This window comes from Barbatula barbatula, assembly GCF_947034865.1.
Source record: "Barbatula barbatula genome assembly, chromosome: 22".
Lineage (NCBI taxonomy): Eukaryota > Metazoa > Chordata > Actinopteri > Cypriniformes > Nemacheilidae > Barbatula > Barbatula barbatula.
In genome coordinates this window covers 19,468,686-19,487,072 of record NC_136785.1, presented here as the reverse complement: position 1 = coordinate 19,487,072, position 18,387 = coordinate 19,468,686, and the positions used below count along the sequence as shown (strand labels likewise).

Here is an 18,387-nt window from a genome sequence, read left to right as displayed (position 1 = left end):
TCAGCCTCAAACATAAGACGAGAGGGTCTAATAAGTTTATGCTTGAAATTATCATTACCAATTGACCATCATCAACAGTTTAAAATCCCGATGACATGCACTTGTCTGTCTACTCACATCCACTCTGAAGTCTTCCAAGCGTTTAAACTTGCATAAATATTCCTGAAGCTTGGGGTCAATTTCCATGTTCTTTATTTTTGAGTATTTAAGAAACGCCCAAAACTTTTCTAGTCCATATAGCTGGCCTGTCAGGATAGTAAGGAAAGATTAGATAGTCCTCCACTATACATATCCAAGTACATAATATGAACTTCATGTTAGCATCTGCATGAAAAAAGAATGACCTGATTCATAGTCCTTCATGGTCTCCTCTTGAAAGTCTTTAAATATGTCCGGCCTGAACTTTCTCTCCAATCCATAGCTATAAAACCGGAAGAGGCACTCCAGACCATACCTGTGTAATCGCAATAGTATTATCATGCATGTGCCAAACACACAACTAAATCAGAAAACAACAATAACATTTACAGTGGAAAATATATGGGGTTTATATACCTGTATCCTTCTTTTCCATCCTCCACCACCAGCTGTCTGAATTCCTCGTACATCTTTCTGTTGAAGTGATCTCTTAAGAAGAATGACCAAAAGCGAAACAATGTGTTCATTTCCTGAGACTGGCCAATCCCCAGCCGCTTTCGCTCTGCAGTAAATGAGCCACGAGAAGTTAAGATTTGACAGTAACAGACAATAAACCGTAAGTGTCTGACTTCTTATTGCAACAGCAGATTATAGTTATTCTGGAACGTACCATTGAGAGAACGCCTTCGGTACTTATGGTAAACGTGTTGCGTGAATCCGTTCTCCTTGAGCAACTCATGAGAGGGGTGCTGGAATTTGGGCAGAGACTGTGGTGTGCAGCCATAATTCCCCACTGCTGTGGTGCTTTCTGATGGACTCGCATTTGAACTACAGCCAGAGAAAAGCAAACATCAGTAATCATAAGAATGGACAAATATTGTATCTAGACGATTTTAGAATATATTACCGATATTGCAAGACACTTGAATATATGCAAGCCTATGAAAAAGATGTTCAATTCAGTGGATGTAACCGTGCACATTTCTCACCTGACGGAGGCCGTTCGTGAGCGATGCTCTCTCGAGTCCATTACCCAACCAACATGGCACTCCATAGGTGGATTGGAGCTGTGTCGTGTCTTTCTTTTGCGGGGGGTCTGAGGGATAAGGCTCAATTAAAACTTGCCAACAGGGATGCACGATAAAAACAAAGCCAGATGGTTTTCATGCAGAAACTCCAAATATGCCCCGCAGAAGTAGTTTCAAGAAATGCCTATGGGCATCTTTCTATCGCTGTTCTATAAGTTTCCTCACAGAGCTGTGCTTCAAGGGCAGACCATGCATGAAACATAATCGTAGCGATAAAATAATTAATTTTGCACGATTCCGTAGTAATCACGATCTTTAAGATTTTGCGTGGCCTGACAAATTTGAAAATAACAATGCAGTAGATAAGTAGGAAACGAGTACATAAACTTACAGTGCTATACATAAATTTATACATACTTTGGCATCTAGCGGTCGCCCTTCTTTTACCACAGGGTAGAAACGGGGTGTCTGGGTGGGGTCCTTTAGCCGCGGGGTACGAGGTGTTCGTGGTGTGCGCGCACTGCGGTAGTTAGGCGAGTCAGGCACTGTAGTTGGAAGAGAGCGTGCAATAGCAGACGGTTCTGGAGCACCAAACAGTTTGTTGGCCAGGACTTCTGTGGGGACTAGAAGACAAAAAGGTAGATACGTTTCCCAAGTTTAGAAAAAGTCAGGTTTGTAGTATGGAATTGAAATTTCTAGGGCGGTTATATCTGAAATCAGAAGAAAACCAATTGTCTGATGCCAGCAAATTAAGGGCCGATGACACAAACTGTATACCTTGGTGGCACCAGTGCCATCCCCCTAAAATGATCACCGGCCTCTAGTCTACAGTTGAACCAAGATAGTTAAACTATGGTAACAGATGGTAATGAATCTGACATGGAAAAACATGGTTGCCACACTTAAGGGCATTGCACATTGAGTCTGAAATCTCCACAAGTTAAAAAATAAACACGGCGTCACGAGTCAATCACAGTAACACACACTTTCCATATTTTCGTCTGTCAAAGATGAAGTTTGATGTTCTGCGTTTTTTGCATCTGTAGCAAGCATTTTGAGAGGCATTTTGACAATTCAGAGAGACCATACAAACGACCACCAAATACGAACATTTCTAACTGTATGTACAAAGACATTAACTATAAATATTAAAATTACTTACTGATTAGTTTCCTTAACATTTTTTACTGTCATAACACTGCTCATAAATACATATCATTTACAATAAGTAGGCAAAATGACCACACAGGTTGGAACCTTAACATTTTATTTCACTTTTCCCACTTGAAACTGGGAATGAATAAGAATGGAATCAATAGGAAGAATGGGAATTGAGAAAATTATATTCTAAAATAAAACTGTATAATAAAATGTATTTACAATTTCTGACCCCAATATCTAAACAAATTGTATATTTAAGTTCAGAGTATATTGTGCATACATAGAATGAAGCATTTGAAGTACCCGAACAAGTGTTATTACCAACTGTTACAACGCAAAAACAACAAGAAAAAGATACTACTTACTCTGCTGGGGTTGTGGTGGTCCCGGAGGAACCTCCTGGTTGGGGTCAACAGGCGGTTCCGGGGTTAAGCAGTCAAACTGCTCTCTGCTGATCAAATGCACCTTCTTGAAGTTTTCAACTTCTTGCTGTAGGGACAACAAGAAGTTTAACTAAACGACTTGCAGATCTTATTGACATATGCTTTCATGATCCTGTCACCAGTACAAGTCAATGTTTAGCACCATATCGTAGCAAGGTATGAGGGACAAAAAGGTGTAAGAGACAACAATAAACCAATCATTTTCGACCGCCATCCATTTACAGCTAGTTACAACAAGCCAGGCAACAACCCCTGCAGAAATGAAACGACACGCAGAAAACGTAAAAATCATGTTGAGACTGTACCCCTGTGCCAAAAAGAGCCATAATGCCCAAGCGTCTATCAACCAGGAGCACTCTGAAGTGAACATTGTCAGTGTTTATTTAGTGCCATGACACTAATACTGTTGGATTTGCTGGATGTGACGCGTGAACAGCACAAAAAGGACCATACAAAAGCAACAACAAACACTGCTCCCATTCTGTCCTGCCATATCCAGAAACACTGCGCTAAAGAACACACTCGCTGGCTATGAGAGGAACAAGTCGTCAACAGGAATAGACATGAACCTAGAAGCTGTCAGAATAGCTCACTTAAAATTTACTCGACAAAGAATTATAACAGTAAGCAGGTAGCCTATACATCACACAAACAGTAAAATGCCACTTCACTACACAGGTCATGCCTGTTAGTAAACTGAATTTAGTCTCCCTCTTTGGTGTCGAAATATAGTGATACAAATATTAAAGCCACAATATTTCAAGATGAGTGTTTCATGTAATTTTAAGTTGGAAAAACACATGATTTTCCTCTTTTAATATTTTGTTAGTTAACATAGGCCTGACACTAAAATAATTTTGTTCCTTTACTTGGAACAGGTTTCTCTCTGATGTAGTACAAAAACGAACTGATTTCACATCCAATGTGCTTAAATAAAACCGCACTGCATCAATACATTTAGGAAATCCACAAACTGCACCGGAAAGCCAAATCATAAAAACATTACTCACCTTGATGGTGGCATACTCTGGTTCATAGGTGTCATCCCACAGGTCCTGTTCATAGCAGTAAAGGCCATCGTTAATGATTTTGCCCAGTTCGCTGGTAAGTTTTGACCGCGAAGTGTGATTTCCTGTGCGGTCTCCTCCAGGATGTTTGCGTAGGTAAGGTGGCGTTTGAGTAACAATTAGAATCTTGTTGACGTCTCTATCATCGATTTCACAGTCCGAATCCTCATCTGACCAGTCAGTAAAAGTGTTGCGACGACCGTCCATCTGCTCCATTTCCTCATCAAACATGAAGTCCAGCTCCTCTGGTTCATCTTGGTCTTCACCTGCTGCTGGGCCAGACTGTACAGGTGGACGAACCTCTTCTGCTTTCTGCAACAAACGGTTAATTCATGAGAACACAGCCACATTACTCAAAGTACAACTGTTGGATTGATAATTGCATCAATGCCCTCACCAGCCTTACTCTTAATGGTCATCGTAAAGTATTGTCAAACCAATTTTAGGGTTGGGCCGATAGACGATGCCAGTGCCGATGGCTGATGGACATGACCATGTTGAGTCGGCATGGTGATTCCAACAAACTTTCGTCACAACGCTCTCGCAACTCTGTGCTGCGGGGCATAAAACCTTGCACTGTACAGATCAGACTATGTTGGCTTTTTATACAGCGCAAGCTCCACAGTTACAGAGAACAAGAAGTTAGACTAGACCCGCTTGAAGACGAGCGTTGTATAAAGAAGACTATCCTCACTTTAGAACTCTTATTGAATATGACATCAGAATAACAATACTTCACTTTATAACTGTGGAGCTCGCAATGTACAGATGACATACGCCTGAATTGATAACTGCTCGGCTCGCGCTTTATAAAAGTGCCGGATGAGCCTTACTGTAAATCACCCAGCCCTAAACAACACATCAATGGTATATTGAACAGTTCTACGGCACTTCAAGCTAGTTCTAAAATCTCCTAATCTCAATTGGATAAGAACATTCAAAAATACCGTCACTGAATATTTACATAAAGTAAATGTTAAATATAAACAAATGAGGAAATTATACTCGAAATTGCTGAAATAATTATACGTTTTTTTATAAATTTTATTAATGTGTTGTTCTGTTAAGTGTCTTTTACATTGTGCTTTCAATAAAAGGTTTGCAAAATCATCCAGCAAAGTGAGATCAGCCATGACACTACAACTACATATCAAATGATTTCCCATCTTTCTTTTGTAGTTTCTCACACCAATAACACAAATGTCTAGCTCGGCTATGAATTTACTATTTGAGAATTTGCAAATAAAGGACACACAACACACGGTGGTACTTTTTGTAGTATCAATGTTCTAGCACTACATTTTCTGTGTACGCATGCTCAGAGGTGTGCTTTTACTTATACGTAGAATTGCGTGTAAGTACAAGATGGTAGATCCCTCACTTTGCGTGAACAAACACATTTGTAAGGGACTCACCAGGGGCCTCATTTATCAGTGATTCATCTACCCGGTTTTAACATCTAAAATACTTTATATAAGTCTAAATACAAGTAATATTTTATTCAATTGAGAGCTTAAGTAGTTCAGTGGTTGATCTCTCATTAAAATATATAAAAAAGAGTTTTATGTAAAGTTGCAACTTTTACTGCTGGTTCAAGCTAATGACAGTTTTAGATTTCATAAAGCAGTGTTTATTGTATTTTTTATATTTTTATGTACACGTTGCGGTCATTGTAATCGGTCAAACTGAAGATTTCTTTGGTTAATGTGACCGTTGATATAAGTCTATATCGTTTAGATTTTCTTGGATGCTTTGTAACTTGCCATATACATTTGTAAAAGTTTTCAAATTGTCCCCCTAACCAGCCAATTCTACCTTGGGTCTAGCAGGCGAAGGTCGAGGCCTCTTTTTAACTTCAATCCATGACTCCGAGTCTAGATCAGGTAGACTGGCAGACAAACCCTTTGGCATGGTCTTCAGATTGCTGACGTCTACTGACTTGTACTGCACAGCCGTGGATGCTCTTGGAGAACCTGGACAGTACATGAATCAAATCAGATACATGACAAATGTTACAATAAGGACACATTTGTCTTTCATGTTAAATCAGACCTGTCTGGTGGTCCACAACATTCCTGGGAACAAACTCTGGGCAGTTGATGAACTGAGTAAAATCTGTCGCAGAATGATCTGGTAAACCGAACCCAGGTAAAGGCCATTTTGCAGGGTCCTCAATTCTACGTATCTTCATATCTATAATCTCCACTTCTTTACTGCCCTTCAGGGCCTGAATGAAAGCAAAATATCAAGTTAAGTAATGCAAGAATACATTTTTTAGAACATAGCTGGTGAGAAACGGACCTCAAGAATAAGGTTGACGTCTGTAGTGAGAGCTTGGACACGGTGGAAACCTGCGATCAGAGCAATGGGAAGGAAGCCTTCCTCATCCATCTTCCTGCGCAGGAAAAAATCCCTCTCCAGGTTGTCAATGCTAAAGTAGTATTCACTGAAGAAATAAACATTTAGTTTAGCACTGTAGCTGCTTTTATTACACAAGAAAGTTAAATGTCTATAAATGATCTTGAATCAAAAACATTAACCCCTCTCATACACCTGCCTCGCTCCCAGGGGTTGTACTACATTGAAAACTGATTTAATACTTGGAACTACCTGGTCATTAAATGGCTCAAAGGATGAAATCAAGTCCCACATAGTGCTGGGGGATACAGCCATCATTGATATAATATTTCATATCATTCGATACTGATAACCACGGATACATTTGAAAAGCCTCCATTAAAGGTCCAGTGTGTACTTTGAGGATCTTTTGACGTAAGGCCCTATGAAACCCGTTAATTTTTTATAAAAGCATTGTTTTTATAATTTTAATAGCACATTAACATCCATTTCGGAAAGTAAATATACTTCCTGGTCAAAACAAACAAAAAACTCACAGGGATAGTGTGGTAAAATTTGAGTGTTGTGACTTATTCAAGTTAACCAGACTTATTTTGACGGGTTGCTACAAAGGTTGTTTGACACTGGCTTCAATGAAAGAATGCGTGCAGTGCAAGCAAACTAACCACTTAAAACAGACATGCAAAACAAGCAGATTATTTTAACCGCACCTGAATTTGCACAACGAGTCTGAAATACGCGTCCAAAGTTTTTGCATGTCAATCACATTTAATCACACACTGCCTCGAAAATTTGTGTCCATAATAAAAAAAAATAATCAAACCAGGTTCGATTTTCTGCATTTTTCGCATCCGTTGCAAGCATTTTGGGAGGTGTTTTGACAATTCAGAGCCAGCGTACAAGCAAGCGGCAAAATCTGGGATGGCGTCCCGAGTCCATTTCGTCTCGCAGCACAAAGTGCGGATCACAAAGACAGTGTTGCGGAATAGCTTGATAACAGGACAGTATGTACTGACTTCCTAGCCACGGTGCCAAATGCAAAAAGACCATAATGTAAAACATTTGGGTAACATTACCAAAATCTGGGAGACACGTGGGGTTACTGGGTTCCCAGGGCTAACGTTCGTCTGTTCGTGATTACATTCACGGGAAATATTACAAAATGGATATTGGCGGCCAATGGGTGTGAAAAACGGGAGTGTTGACAGGTATGCAAGAAAATGCAGGCAGAAAAAGTGAGGACAGCATACCTAGCAAGGTACAGTCAATAGAGAGAAGCAATGGATTAAAGGAGAGAAAAGGCGAGAGACAGAAGGACAGCAGCATTAGGCTGTACAGTTTTGCGAATTTTTTGAAACAGAATAATTACCACACATTGAGGTTTCTGGGTGTGACAAATTTTTTGAATGATGAAATGTATACAAAAAAATTCAGACTGTGTGTGCAAACACCTTTACTGTGTGTTCACACCGAGCGCGAATGAGGCGTCAAGCGCGAGTGATTTACATGTTAAGTCAATGCAAAGACGTGATAGACGCGCTTGCGGCGCGAATAGCGCGAATGAGGCGGCGCGAATGACGCAAATAGCGCGAGTTGAAAAATCTGAACTTTGGCGAAAATTCGCGCCGCGTTAACCAATCAGGCGCCTGCTTGAGCAGTGACGTAGACGACGTAGCGAGCAGAGGCAGAAATAAAAAATGGAGGACAAGCTCATCTCAGTGTGTGGACACCCAGAGCTATATGATACGTGTTTATAAAAATAGGAATAAAAAGGATCTTGCTTGGAAGAAAGTGAGTGAGGAGGTCGGAGAATCCGGTAAATTGTAAAAACATTTTCGTGAAGCGAATTTCACTCGCGAATGACGCGAATAGCGCGAATGACGCGTTTTTCACGCGCGAATAACGCGAATGAAGCGAGTAAACACAAAATGTTCAAGCGTCAAACTACTCGCGAATAGCGCGTTTTTGACGCCTCATTCGCGCTCTATGTGAACACACAGTTACACAGCAAATTCTGTTTTCCGTGCAATTCTGTTTTCTGCATCACGGAAATCATAGGGCCCTAAATTATTTCTCCTTCGGAGAAGCAAAAGCGTAACGTCTTGGAGCCATGTCAGCCAACGTAACGCTTGGAAAGGTGAGCTCATCCATTTTAAGCTGGATTCACAAAAATAAAAAAAAAGGCATTTTAAAATCAACTTTACCTAACGGAGCAAATTAAGCTTCTATTCTATTAGGCTTTTTTCCAAGTAATCCTCAATGATGACCTGGTTGTGCCCCAACGCATGCACCATGTAGCATTCGAGCACGCAGCCCGGCTGCGTCGTGGTGCATGTATACAGCGTTCAGTCCTCAACCCAGATGCGCAAGCATCATGGTGCTCTCATGAACTCACGTTTTTGACAGAGTAACGAGGAAAATACGTTGTTAAAAGTTGTTATTTTGGTTTTTTTTGCACACAAATTCAATTGAACCTCTATGATCAGATGGACCCTTTTAACGATGTCTTTATTCAAAGTGTTATTGAGGGTGCTTTACTTACATCTGTCTCTTGATGTAGTCCTTCAGCAGGTCCTGGTCCCCAGTATAAAGGTCAGTGCTGCTCATGTTGTCGTAATAGTAGGTAACTGTGCTGTTGAACTTCTGACCATAGGCATCATCTTTGCCATCATAGCCTTTATAGCCGTAGTAGTCAAAACCTAATGACATTAGATTAGATTAAACTTTATTGTCATTACACATATACAAGTACAGTGTAACGAAATTTAGTTTAGGTCTAACCAGAAGTGCAGTTAGCAAGTGCAGGATATACAGTTAGAATAAATACAGAATACAATATAATAGAGTAAAATACAGTGGGCATGGACTATAAAAATATTTTGCAGTAGGAATGTTCTATGAAAAAATGACAGAAGGTATATACTATGAACATTAATGTACAGGTGGATATGAACAGATAATAATTTAGACTAAAATAGTGCAAGTGACTTAGGTATGCATAAATTATTGACATTGGCTATTAAAGTTGCAGTGCAATAGGTGAGTTAATGCAGTTGTTGAAGTAACAGTGCAGTGGATGAGTTAATGCAGTTATTAAAGTTACGGTGGAGTATACGAGTTAATGCAGTTAATAGGTTGCAGTCCAGAAGATGAGTTAATGCAGTTATTGAAGTTACAGTGCAATAGATGAGTGGATGCAGTTAATAGAATTACAGTGCAGTAGATAGGTTAGTGCAGTTATGGAAGAGGTCCATTAGTGCAAATGAGCATTCAGTTAAATATTCCTGGTGTGCAAGTGAGCAGTATAGTGCGCAAATGATGCTGTGTGTGTGTAAACAGTCCGGTAGAGCAGATACATGAAGTTCTGGTGTGTACAGTTCAGTCATGCATGCAGCCCTGTAGTGCAATGTAAACAATGTTATAGCAGCATTGGAGTTAAAGGTAACTGAGGTAGTGGAATCAGTGGGGGGCAGAGTTCAATAATGAAACAGCCCTGGGAAAAAAGCGGTTTCTTAGTCTGCTGGTTCTTGTCCGGAGGCACCGGAAGCGCCTACCGGAAGGCAGGAGAGTAAACAGTCTATGAGCGGGGTGAGAGGAGTCCTTGAGAATGCTGCGAGCTCGTCGCAGACAGCGTTTCTTCTGGATGTCCTCAATGGCAGAAAGTGTAATCCCTGTGATGCGCTGGGCTGTTTTCACCACCCGCTGCAGTGCCTTGCGCTCAGCAACAGAACAGATCACGTACCAGACTGTGACACAGTTGGTCAGGATGCTCTCTATCGTGCAGCGATAGAAGTTCACCAGGATAGTTGAAGACAGTTGGTTCTTCTTCAGTGTCCTCAGAAAGAAGAGACGCTGGTGAGCCTTGACCAGGCATGAGGTGTTGGTGGTCCAGGACAGGTCCTCTGAAATGTGAGTCCCCAGGAACTTAAAACTGGAAACACGTTCAACAGCCATCCCATTAATGTGGAAGGGGTCGTGTGTGCCTCCTGTCGCCTTCCTGAAGTCCACGATGATCTCCTTTGTCTTGGAGGTGTTAAGGAGCAGGTTGTTGTCTGAGCACCATGTGGCCAGGTGCCGGACCTCATCCCTGTATGCAGTCTCATCGTTGTTGCTGATGAGACCAATCACTGTTGTATCGTCTGCAAACTTGATGAAGGAGTTAGATCCGTTCAAAGGCCTGCAGTCGAGGGTGAAAAGGGAGTAGAGAAAGGGGCTCAGTACGCAGCCCTGTGGTACACCAGTGTTGAGGGTGGTGGTGGTGGAGCAGATGTGGCCTAACCTAACAAGCTGAGGTCTGTTCGTCAGGAAGTCCATAATCCAGTTGCAGGTAGGGTTGTTGATGCCTAGGTTTCCAAGTTTGATGATTAGTTTGGAAGGGATGACCGTGTTGAAAGCAGAGCTGAAGTCTACAAACAACATGCGTGCGTAAGTGTCCTTATTGTCCAGATGTGTGAGCACAGAGTGCAGCGCCATGGACACTGCATCATCCGTGCTCCTATTGTTGCGATAGGCAAATTGGTATGGGTCCAGTGTGGGTGGTAGGGAGACCTTTAGGTGTGCCAGGACCAGCCGCTCAAAGCACTTCATAACAATGGGTGTGAGTGCTACAGGGCGGTAGTCGTCAAGGCATGTCGGGTTCGAATGTTTTGGAATGGGCACAATGGAGGTAGATTTAAGACATGGTGGAACCACTGCTTGGGCGAGGGACAGGTTGAAGATGTCCGTGAAGACCCCAGCGAGCTGCTCCGCACATGCCTTGAGTACACGACCAGGGATGCCGTCTTGGCCAGCAGCCTTGCGCGCGTTGATCCGGCTTAGTGCAGTGTGAACATCAGTGGAGTTAAGTGTGATGATTGGGTGGTCAGCAGAGGGTGTGAGCTTGGTAGCTGTTTCCTTATTGTCTCTCTCAAAGCGAGCATAAAAGTCATTAAGCTCGTTCAGGAAGACGGCATCTGTGGCTATGGGGGTGGAGTGTTTTGGTTTGTAGTCACTGATGGCCTGGATTCCCTGCCACATGCGTCGAGGGTCAGAATTAGAAAAATGCTCCTCTAGCTTCAGCTTGTAGCAGTGCTTGGCCTTTTTGATGCCCCTCTTCAGATTTGCCCTGGAAGTACTATAGGCCTGTGCATCATCCGATCGGAAGGCAGTGTTACGTGCTTTCAACAGGAGGCGCACTTCCTTGTTCATCCATGGCTTCTGATTAGGGTACGTGGTGATCTGCTTCTGGGTTGTGACACTATCAATGGTGGAATTTATGTAGTCCAATACAGAGGAGGTGTAACTGTCTATGTCCGTGTGAGAGTCACTGGTGGCCTGAGAAGCAAACAGACTCCAGTCTGTGTGTAGAAACCTTTCCTGGAGTGTAAAGTCTGCCCCCGCAGGCCACACCTTGATGGTCTTCACCGATGGCTTCACACGATTGATGAGATTAATGTACTTGGGGGTGAGGAACAAAGAAAGGTGATCAGATTGACCCAGGTGGGGGAGGGGGGTCGCGGGGTAGGCTTCAGCCATGTTTGTGTAGACATGATCCAAAGTTTTGTTTCCTCTTGTGTGGCAGGAAACATGCTGATGAAATTTAGGGAGCACTGTCTTTAAGTTAGAGTGATTAAAATCTCCCGCAACAATAAATGCAGCCTCCGGGTGAGCAGTCTGTTGTTTACTGATGGCTGCATGAAGTTCTTTCATAGCAAGCTTGGCATCAGCATCCGGTGGAATATAAGCTGCCGTTATAATGGTGGAAGTGAATTCCCGTGGCAGATAAAACGGTCTACAATTAACCATGAGAAACTCAAGATTAGCCGAGCAGTGTCTCCCGACAATAACAGAGTTCGTGCACCAAGCTTTGTTGATGTAAATGCACAATCCACCTCCTCTTGTCTTGCCGGATTCCTCTGCCGTTCTATCCGCCCGGTGTGTGTTGTAGCCCGCTAACTCAATAGCGTTGTCCGGTATACCGCTGTGTAGCCATGTTTCCGTGAAGATTATGACATTGCAGTTCGAAAGTCTTTTGCAGTTGGTGATGCGGAGTCTAATCTCGTCCGTTTTGTTCACTAATGATCGAACATTAGCAAGGAAAATGCTGGGTAAAGAGAGCCGGTGTGGTGTTAGCTTTAGCCTAGCTCTTAGCCCTCCGCGCTTCCCCCACCTTTGTTTACGATCTCGACGCCGCCGACAAGCACTTCCGCCCGGCCGTGTAGGGTGCGTAGCATCGGATGTTCTGACGATCTCATGCGTAAACTGATATCCAAAAGCTCCTGCCGGGTGTACGATGTAAATGCACAACTGTTCTGGACGAACAGACCCGAGATGAGCAAGAAATACACTATATAAATGCTAAAACTGGAGAGACGCTGAGCCTCGCGATGTACACGCGCCGCCATCTTGGTCTAATACTTATGGGGTTTTATTATACATATACACAACATGAATATACACAACATGAATATTCTGTAAAACAGCCTTCAAGACTAAAGGGGCATTCACAATGATGATGACTATAACATTCACTAACTATATTTGCATACACATCAGCAGACGATAATGTTGTGCATGCTGGAGTATCAGTAACAAAATAAATGTACATGACATATTATGGTCATTATTTTGTTGTAAGCTTAGCATTACTCCAATGGCAAATGAAGTCATGTGCTAATTTGGTATTCTACCTCTGTTAGCACCTCTGCCTCTTCCTCTTCCTCGCCCCCTGCCACGCCCGCGTCCTCTGACAGGGGTTCTGTAGGGTGCACCCTCGCTCTTCACACTAGACACCTCATCATGGTCATCCTTAAACTCATGATCGTACTTTCCACTGTGCCAGTCTGAAAACACAAGCACAAAGATGTTGAATAAATGTAGCTGATAAGGCGCAGAACAAATACAGTTCAGAATCACAGAATTACAATAAGGAACTGGACTGCACATGATGCCATGTACATTCGAAGACTTCCTGCTTATTAAATGATGAGGGAGCAACATTACCTTATCTCTCGGCTACCTTACGGTTACAAATTGTGCACCAATGAACAACCTGAAAACGGCCTAATAACTAGGGATGTACCGATCCGATACTCTGGATCGGATTTGGCTCCGATCCATACCTTTTTGAATGGATCGGGTATCGATCATGCGCGAGGCAGCACAACCGATCCAAATCCGATACCAAATTACCAGCAATTGTTGAACGGGGAGCTGTATTTAAGTAAATAGAAAACGTTCGTTTATTTTGAGAAAAATGCATTTACTTAAAAATAATAATTAAATACTTTGAAATTTATTTTGCGTAATGGCCCGACAGGCGAGTTTAGTGGGGAGACCTTTCAGGACCCAACTTTACGCCTATATGGAAATTTCAGCGCGTTGAATATGTCGCAGATGTGGAAATATTTCACGCTTGAAAAAACAGAAAGCAGCACAGCTGCCAGTGTGTAAGTACTGTTGCGCGTTACAACACGACACATTTAATCAAACATCTTCAGAAGCATCACGGTAAAGATCACGAAGAGTTTGTACAAGCGAAACGCAATAAGGACGAATTAAAGCACCAAACCTTGCAGGAATTATTTCAAAGGCAAGAAAAACTTCACAAAGACGACAAAAAATCTGTAAAAATCACAGAAAAGTTGTGGAATTTATTGTACTAGATAATCAGCCTCTCTCTGTTGTGGAAAATGTAGGCTTCCGTCGCCTGAACCGCGTTAGTTTACCATCGCGTAAATACATTTCTGAAACAGCTTTGCCCGAGTTATTTTATAGTGTCGTCGCATGTTGCGGATTAGTTAAAAGATGTAAAATCTTTGAGCTTCACTGCTAATATTTGTAGCTCCGACGTGTGTCCCATTCCCTTTTGAGTTTAACCGCGCATGGGATGGATTCTGGTTACGCATTGCAGAGTGCTGTGCTACATGCTAAAGAGTTGCGAGGATCACACAGAAGCAGCGTGATTTCAGCTTCAATCAAAGAAATGCTGGATGGTTGGAAAATACAGATTGTCATTTGGATGACTCCATAGCTTGATTAAATGTAATTTATTTCAATTATAAGTTTAGCACAGTGTTCTTAATAAAGATGTCCGTCATACTGTGTATATTATTTATCTAAGTTTTGATGTATTTCATGAATATGCAAAGCTTGACTTTAAGCAGATAAATTTAATGACTGTGTGAGCTACAGACATTCTAAACCTTAAAAGGTCAACAATAACTGATATCGGATTTGGATCGGTATCGGCCGATATTTGAAAGTTCAGTATCGGAATCGGATCGGCAGAGAAAAACTGGTATCGGTGCATCCCTACTAATAACAGCTCAAAATTACATTACAGTAAGAAAAATGTATGCATGACTGTGTGTTCACACCAAGCGCGACTTGTGAATCCCACCGCAAGTAGGTCTATCGCGTATTTACATTGACTTAACATGTAAATCACTCGCGCTTGACGTTGTTCTACCACTGAAATAATTTTGGAGACACTATTTTAAGGTCGAAAAACTACAAAATGTTGCATTAAGCTTGCGGATTGCATTCTTCCCAATTACTAAAATGAATGTACTGTACATGCCCTGCTGCTAATGCTTTCGTTTTCATTCCTGAACATCTTTTCTCCAAAATAAGAACGCAAAAGCTGGATGCTTTTTCTAAAGGCTGAAGGTGTGCTCATGTCCATGATGGAAAGCACATATTTTGCCAGCTTACTCAGACAGGCATAACACCTGCATTGTGATCATCAATACCCAAAGATCCACCAGAGACTGTTCAGCTAGAAACAATATTCTGAAAGTGATCCCAACCATATCGTTCTCTGTATCTTTACTGTGATAGTTATTATATGAACCCCTCTGTTCTCCTAAATTAATAACGATTTTAAACCTATTTTTTTATAGTTATGGAGCGCCCTTTTAAAGGGATAGTTGATCCAAAAATGAAAAATCTGTCGTCATTTACTCACACTCAGGTTATTTCAAACCTGTATAAATTTCTTTGTTCCAGTGAACACTGAGGAATATATTTGGAAGAATGTTAGCAACCTTCAATGCTAGAACATCAACCAATACCATAACAGGAAAAACATTCAATGATGTCCTGGAACTGAAAATTAGTAACATTATTCCAAATATCTTTGTGTTCATCGGAACAAAGTAATTTCTACAGGTATGAAATAACGGTGAGTAGATGTCAGAATTTTTGGGTGAACAATCCCTTTAATACATAGTTTGGGGGAGTTAAGAATAGGGCTGTAGCTATAGATTATTTTAGTAAACAAGTATTCTACAAATTTTCCGTCGATTAATCGAGAATTCGGATAATAAATACTTTTCTTTATTAAAGAGCAAAACTAAATAAACAAGAGAAAAATAAGACAAGTCTCCTAAAACGAACTACTAATTTGTTTCCTTCCAAGAAAAATAAATTTATTGCCAAAATTCCATACATTAATATCTGTGAAAACAAACAATTTAGTAAATTCCATTGCTAGATTACATTTAAAATGACAAATAAAAATAGAAAGAATAATTTCAAAGGTAAACAGCTAACATCTTACGCATGATGCATTTAGTTCCGTTTTTTTCTAATTTACTATTAAATAGTAATTTATTTGTCTGAATAAAACTACTGTAACCAGATTTATTTTGGCAGGTTGTCAGAAGACACAGATTTTTTAGTGTGCATTTGATAGCTTCAATCTGGAGATTAAAGTCCATGTCCTAATACAGCGCAGATGCAGACAAATCCATGAGAACACACGTGTAGCATGTTAAACTGCAGTTTACTCACTCAGACACGCAGAACAGCCATATGGCATATTTAAATAATAGGATTATTTAGTTATATGGACTCAATGCAGCCAGAAAACTAGCTTCACTTGCAAAATAGATTAAGTCTAAATAAAATAGCGGTGGGCCATAACGTCACACAGAAACAAGCACAAAGACGAGCGCACTTCACAGAAACAAGTGGCTCTGTTTAATGCACCTGCCAAACTGTATCGCATGCGTGATAAACTGGCAAAAACCGCACTGTACAGCCCTGTTAGGCGTGCATTTGTTTAAACAGCCACAAAGACAGCTTTCAGCCTTTGGACATAATATGTACTGTTACGCAAAGATTTCAAAGTTTAATAATTGGCTGTAACATTGTCTTCCAAACGAACATACATGTTTCCAAATGATCTACGAATATATTAAAGTGTTTCTATTTAGTACAGTAAAATTATTACATCCATTATTACAACCGCAGCTCGTGTTGATCCCATTGCTCCAACAGAGACAGAAAAAAGACAAATCTGTTTGTTGAGACCGATCTTCCATTAATGCATTTTCATTGCTTGATTCAGACTAATATGCATATGTGGAAATTGAAGTAAGATACATTAAACAAAAACAAATGAGTAAATAAATAAAATAATTAAAGGTGAAATACCTCTTAAGTCGTTTCTGTGGTTGGGGGGAATTCTATGGCCATCATTTTGCCGTGTGTTATTTCTGGAAGCAGAGCGCTCACGTGGACCCTCAGACTTTACCTCAATCATGAGAGGCACCCACTTGTGCTTATTTCCTAAAACAATAACCTTATAGAGTTAGATGGGAAATGAAAATTGCATGATTTCTATTCATTTGAATGAAAAAACGCATGAACTACTGAATGCCGACTTTTCACACCTCTCTTTTTATGTCCATTTTTCTGAGACTCTTCATCAGCATTTTTCTCCTCTCCAGAGTCGTCCGATTTAGCTTTTAGGTTTTCCTTACTTTCTTCATTTTCCCTCTTTTCTTTGGATTCTCTTTTGACCACTGACTTCTTGACGTCCTGACACACGTTTCCAATAAAATACACAAATTGAAGCGGGACAAATACTTCAATGAGCAGTTGCAAAGTCATTATGAAATGTTACAGTCACTAGATATCACTAATATCAGTGTTAACTGTTAATTATGTAGTAGCATTTTGGATACACCAAGCAACTTCATTTTGCATTATATTTCTCCAAATGCTTTAGTCAAGAGGAAAATGCATTAAAATTAGGGATGTTCATATTAATCGTTTTACCGTTAACCGATAGTAAAACCCTATGACCGATTAATATTTTCAGTTAGGGCTGGGCAGAATATTCCATTCCGAGATTTTTCTATTCCGTGTATTCCGCGTAATGAAAAAAAGTGGGCGTGTTTAACTCGGCGCGCTGCAAATTGGGCGCTATTCTGAAAAAAAACTAATTAATTAATCCACCCATGAACCTATCAAACATTCTTCTGACCTTCTTTCAGTCCGGCAATTCTTCTCTCACCCGCAGTGCTCGTGCAGGGATCTGCTCCAGCATAGAAAAAAGCTCATTCTCAACACGTATTGCAGAAGTCAGGTTGTTTTGTAAAGCTGTTAATAGCTTTAATAAAGTTTAACTTCAGGCAAGCTAAGGTAAAACTTGCATTGAAATGCGCGATGATGCTCGCCGCGTGAAATGTGCTAACATCCAGTTTTGGGAGACGCGTGAGGAGTAAACATAGAGAACAAACAAACCTAAAGACAGAGAGCAACACACGAATATTGTTAATCTAATAGAGAGTTAAAACAATAAACACCTACAGTACAGACCCCATGAACACCAGTTTATAACACGAGTCAAATACTGTACTCTCACTTTTTGTTCATATTAAAACTTTATTATACATGCTGTCTATTTTCCTACCGTATACATATGATATAGATATGAATAAATAATACATCTGATTGTCAGAACTTAATTTGATATCTTCAGTACATTTTCATAACTTGCCTACATTTTAACTATTGTGAGCATTTAAATAAACTGTAATAAATAAATTAGTTAAATCAATCTAAGAAAAATTCGGTGTAAAATATAGCATTATAATGCGAGATTTCATGAATATTTCGTTACCGTATAATAAATTTACTCATTCCATGAAATAGATTTTGACCATTCCGCCCACTTCTACTATCAGTTAAACGGTTTAATTTATTTTAATAAAGAAAAATATATATTTTTTGGTATGACAATGCAGATAATAAATAATAGATTCATTCAAAATGAAACGAGCGAATAAAGTTATGTGTGAGAGCATTTCGACAGATATGTGTATCTTTGGCAATGGCCACTACAGAAGATGAACAAGCGGTGTCGGATGATGCGGCTGCGCAAGCGCGGGCATAACAGTTAACAGGCTGCGGTCCAGATTA

General features: G+C 40.6%; 1 protein-coding gene across 1 annotated transcript in view; it reads right to left on the bottom strand.

The window, feature by feature from the left end:
- larp1 (La ribonucleoprotein 1, translational regulator) overlaps positions 1-18,387 on the bottom strand; it is a 28,990-nt gene that overhangs the window by 3,798 nt on the left and 6,805 nt on the right. Inside the window, exons 4-18 of the mRNA XM_079486180.1 lie at positions 16,854-17,001; positions 16,615-16,749; positions 12,864-13,016; positions 8,738-8,894; positions 6,139-6,283; positions 5,890-6,064; positions 5,653-5,810; positions 3,781-4,149; positions 2,693-2,816; positions 1,584-1,789; positions 1,128-1,234; positions 809-966; positions 556-700; positions 345-454; positions 118-245 (exon numbers count right to left, since the gene is read on the bottom strand). Coding sequence (XP_079342306.1) covers positions 118-245; positions 345-454; positions 556-700; positions 809-966; positions 1,128-1,234; positions 1,584-1,789; positions 2,693-2,816; positions 3,781-4,149; positions 5,653-5,810; positions 5,890-6,064; positions 6,139-6,283; positions 8,738-8,894; positions 12,864-13,016; positions 16,615-16,749; positions 16,854-17,001 — 2,418 coding nt within the window. The remainder of the gene's footprint in view (positions 1-117; positions 246-344; positions 455-555; positions 701-808; positions 967-1,127; positions 1,235-1,583; positions 1,790-2,692; positions 2,817-3,780; positions 4,150-5,652; positions 5,811-5,889; positions 6,065-6,138; positions 6,284-8,737; positions 8,895-12,863; positions 13,017-16,614; positions 16,750-16,853; positions 17,002-18,387) is intronic.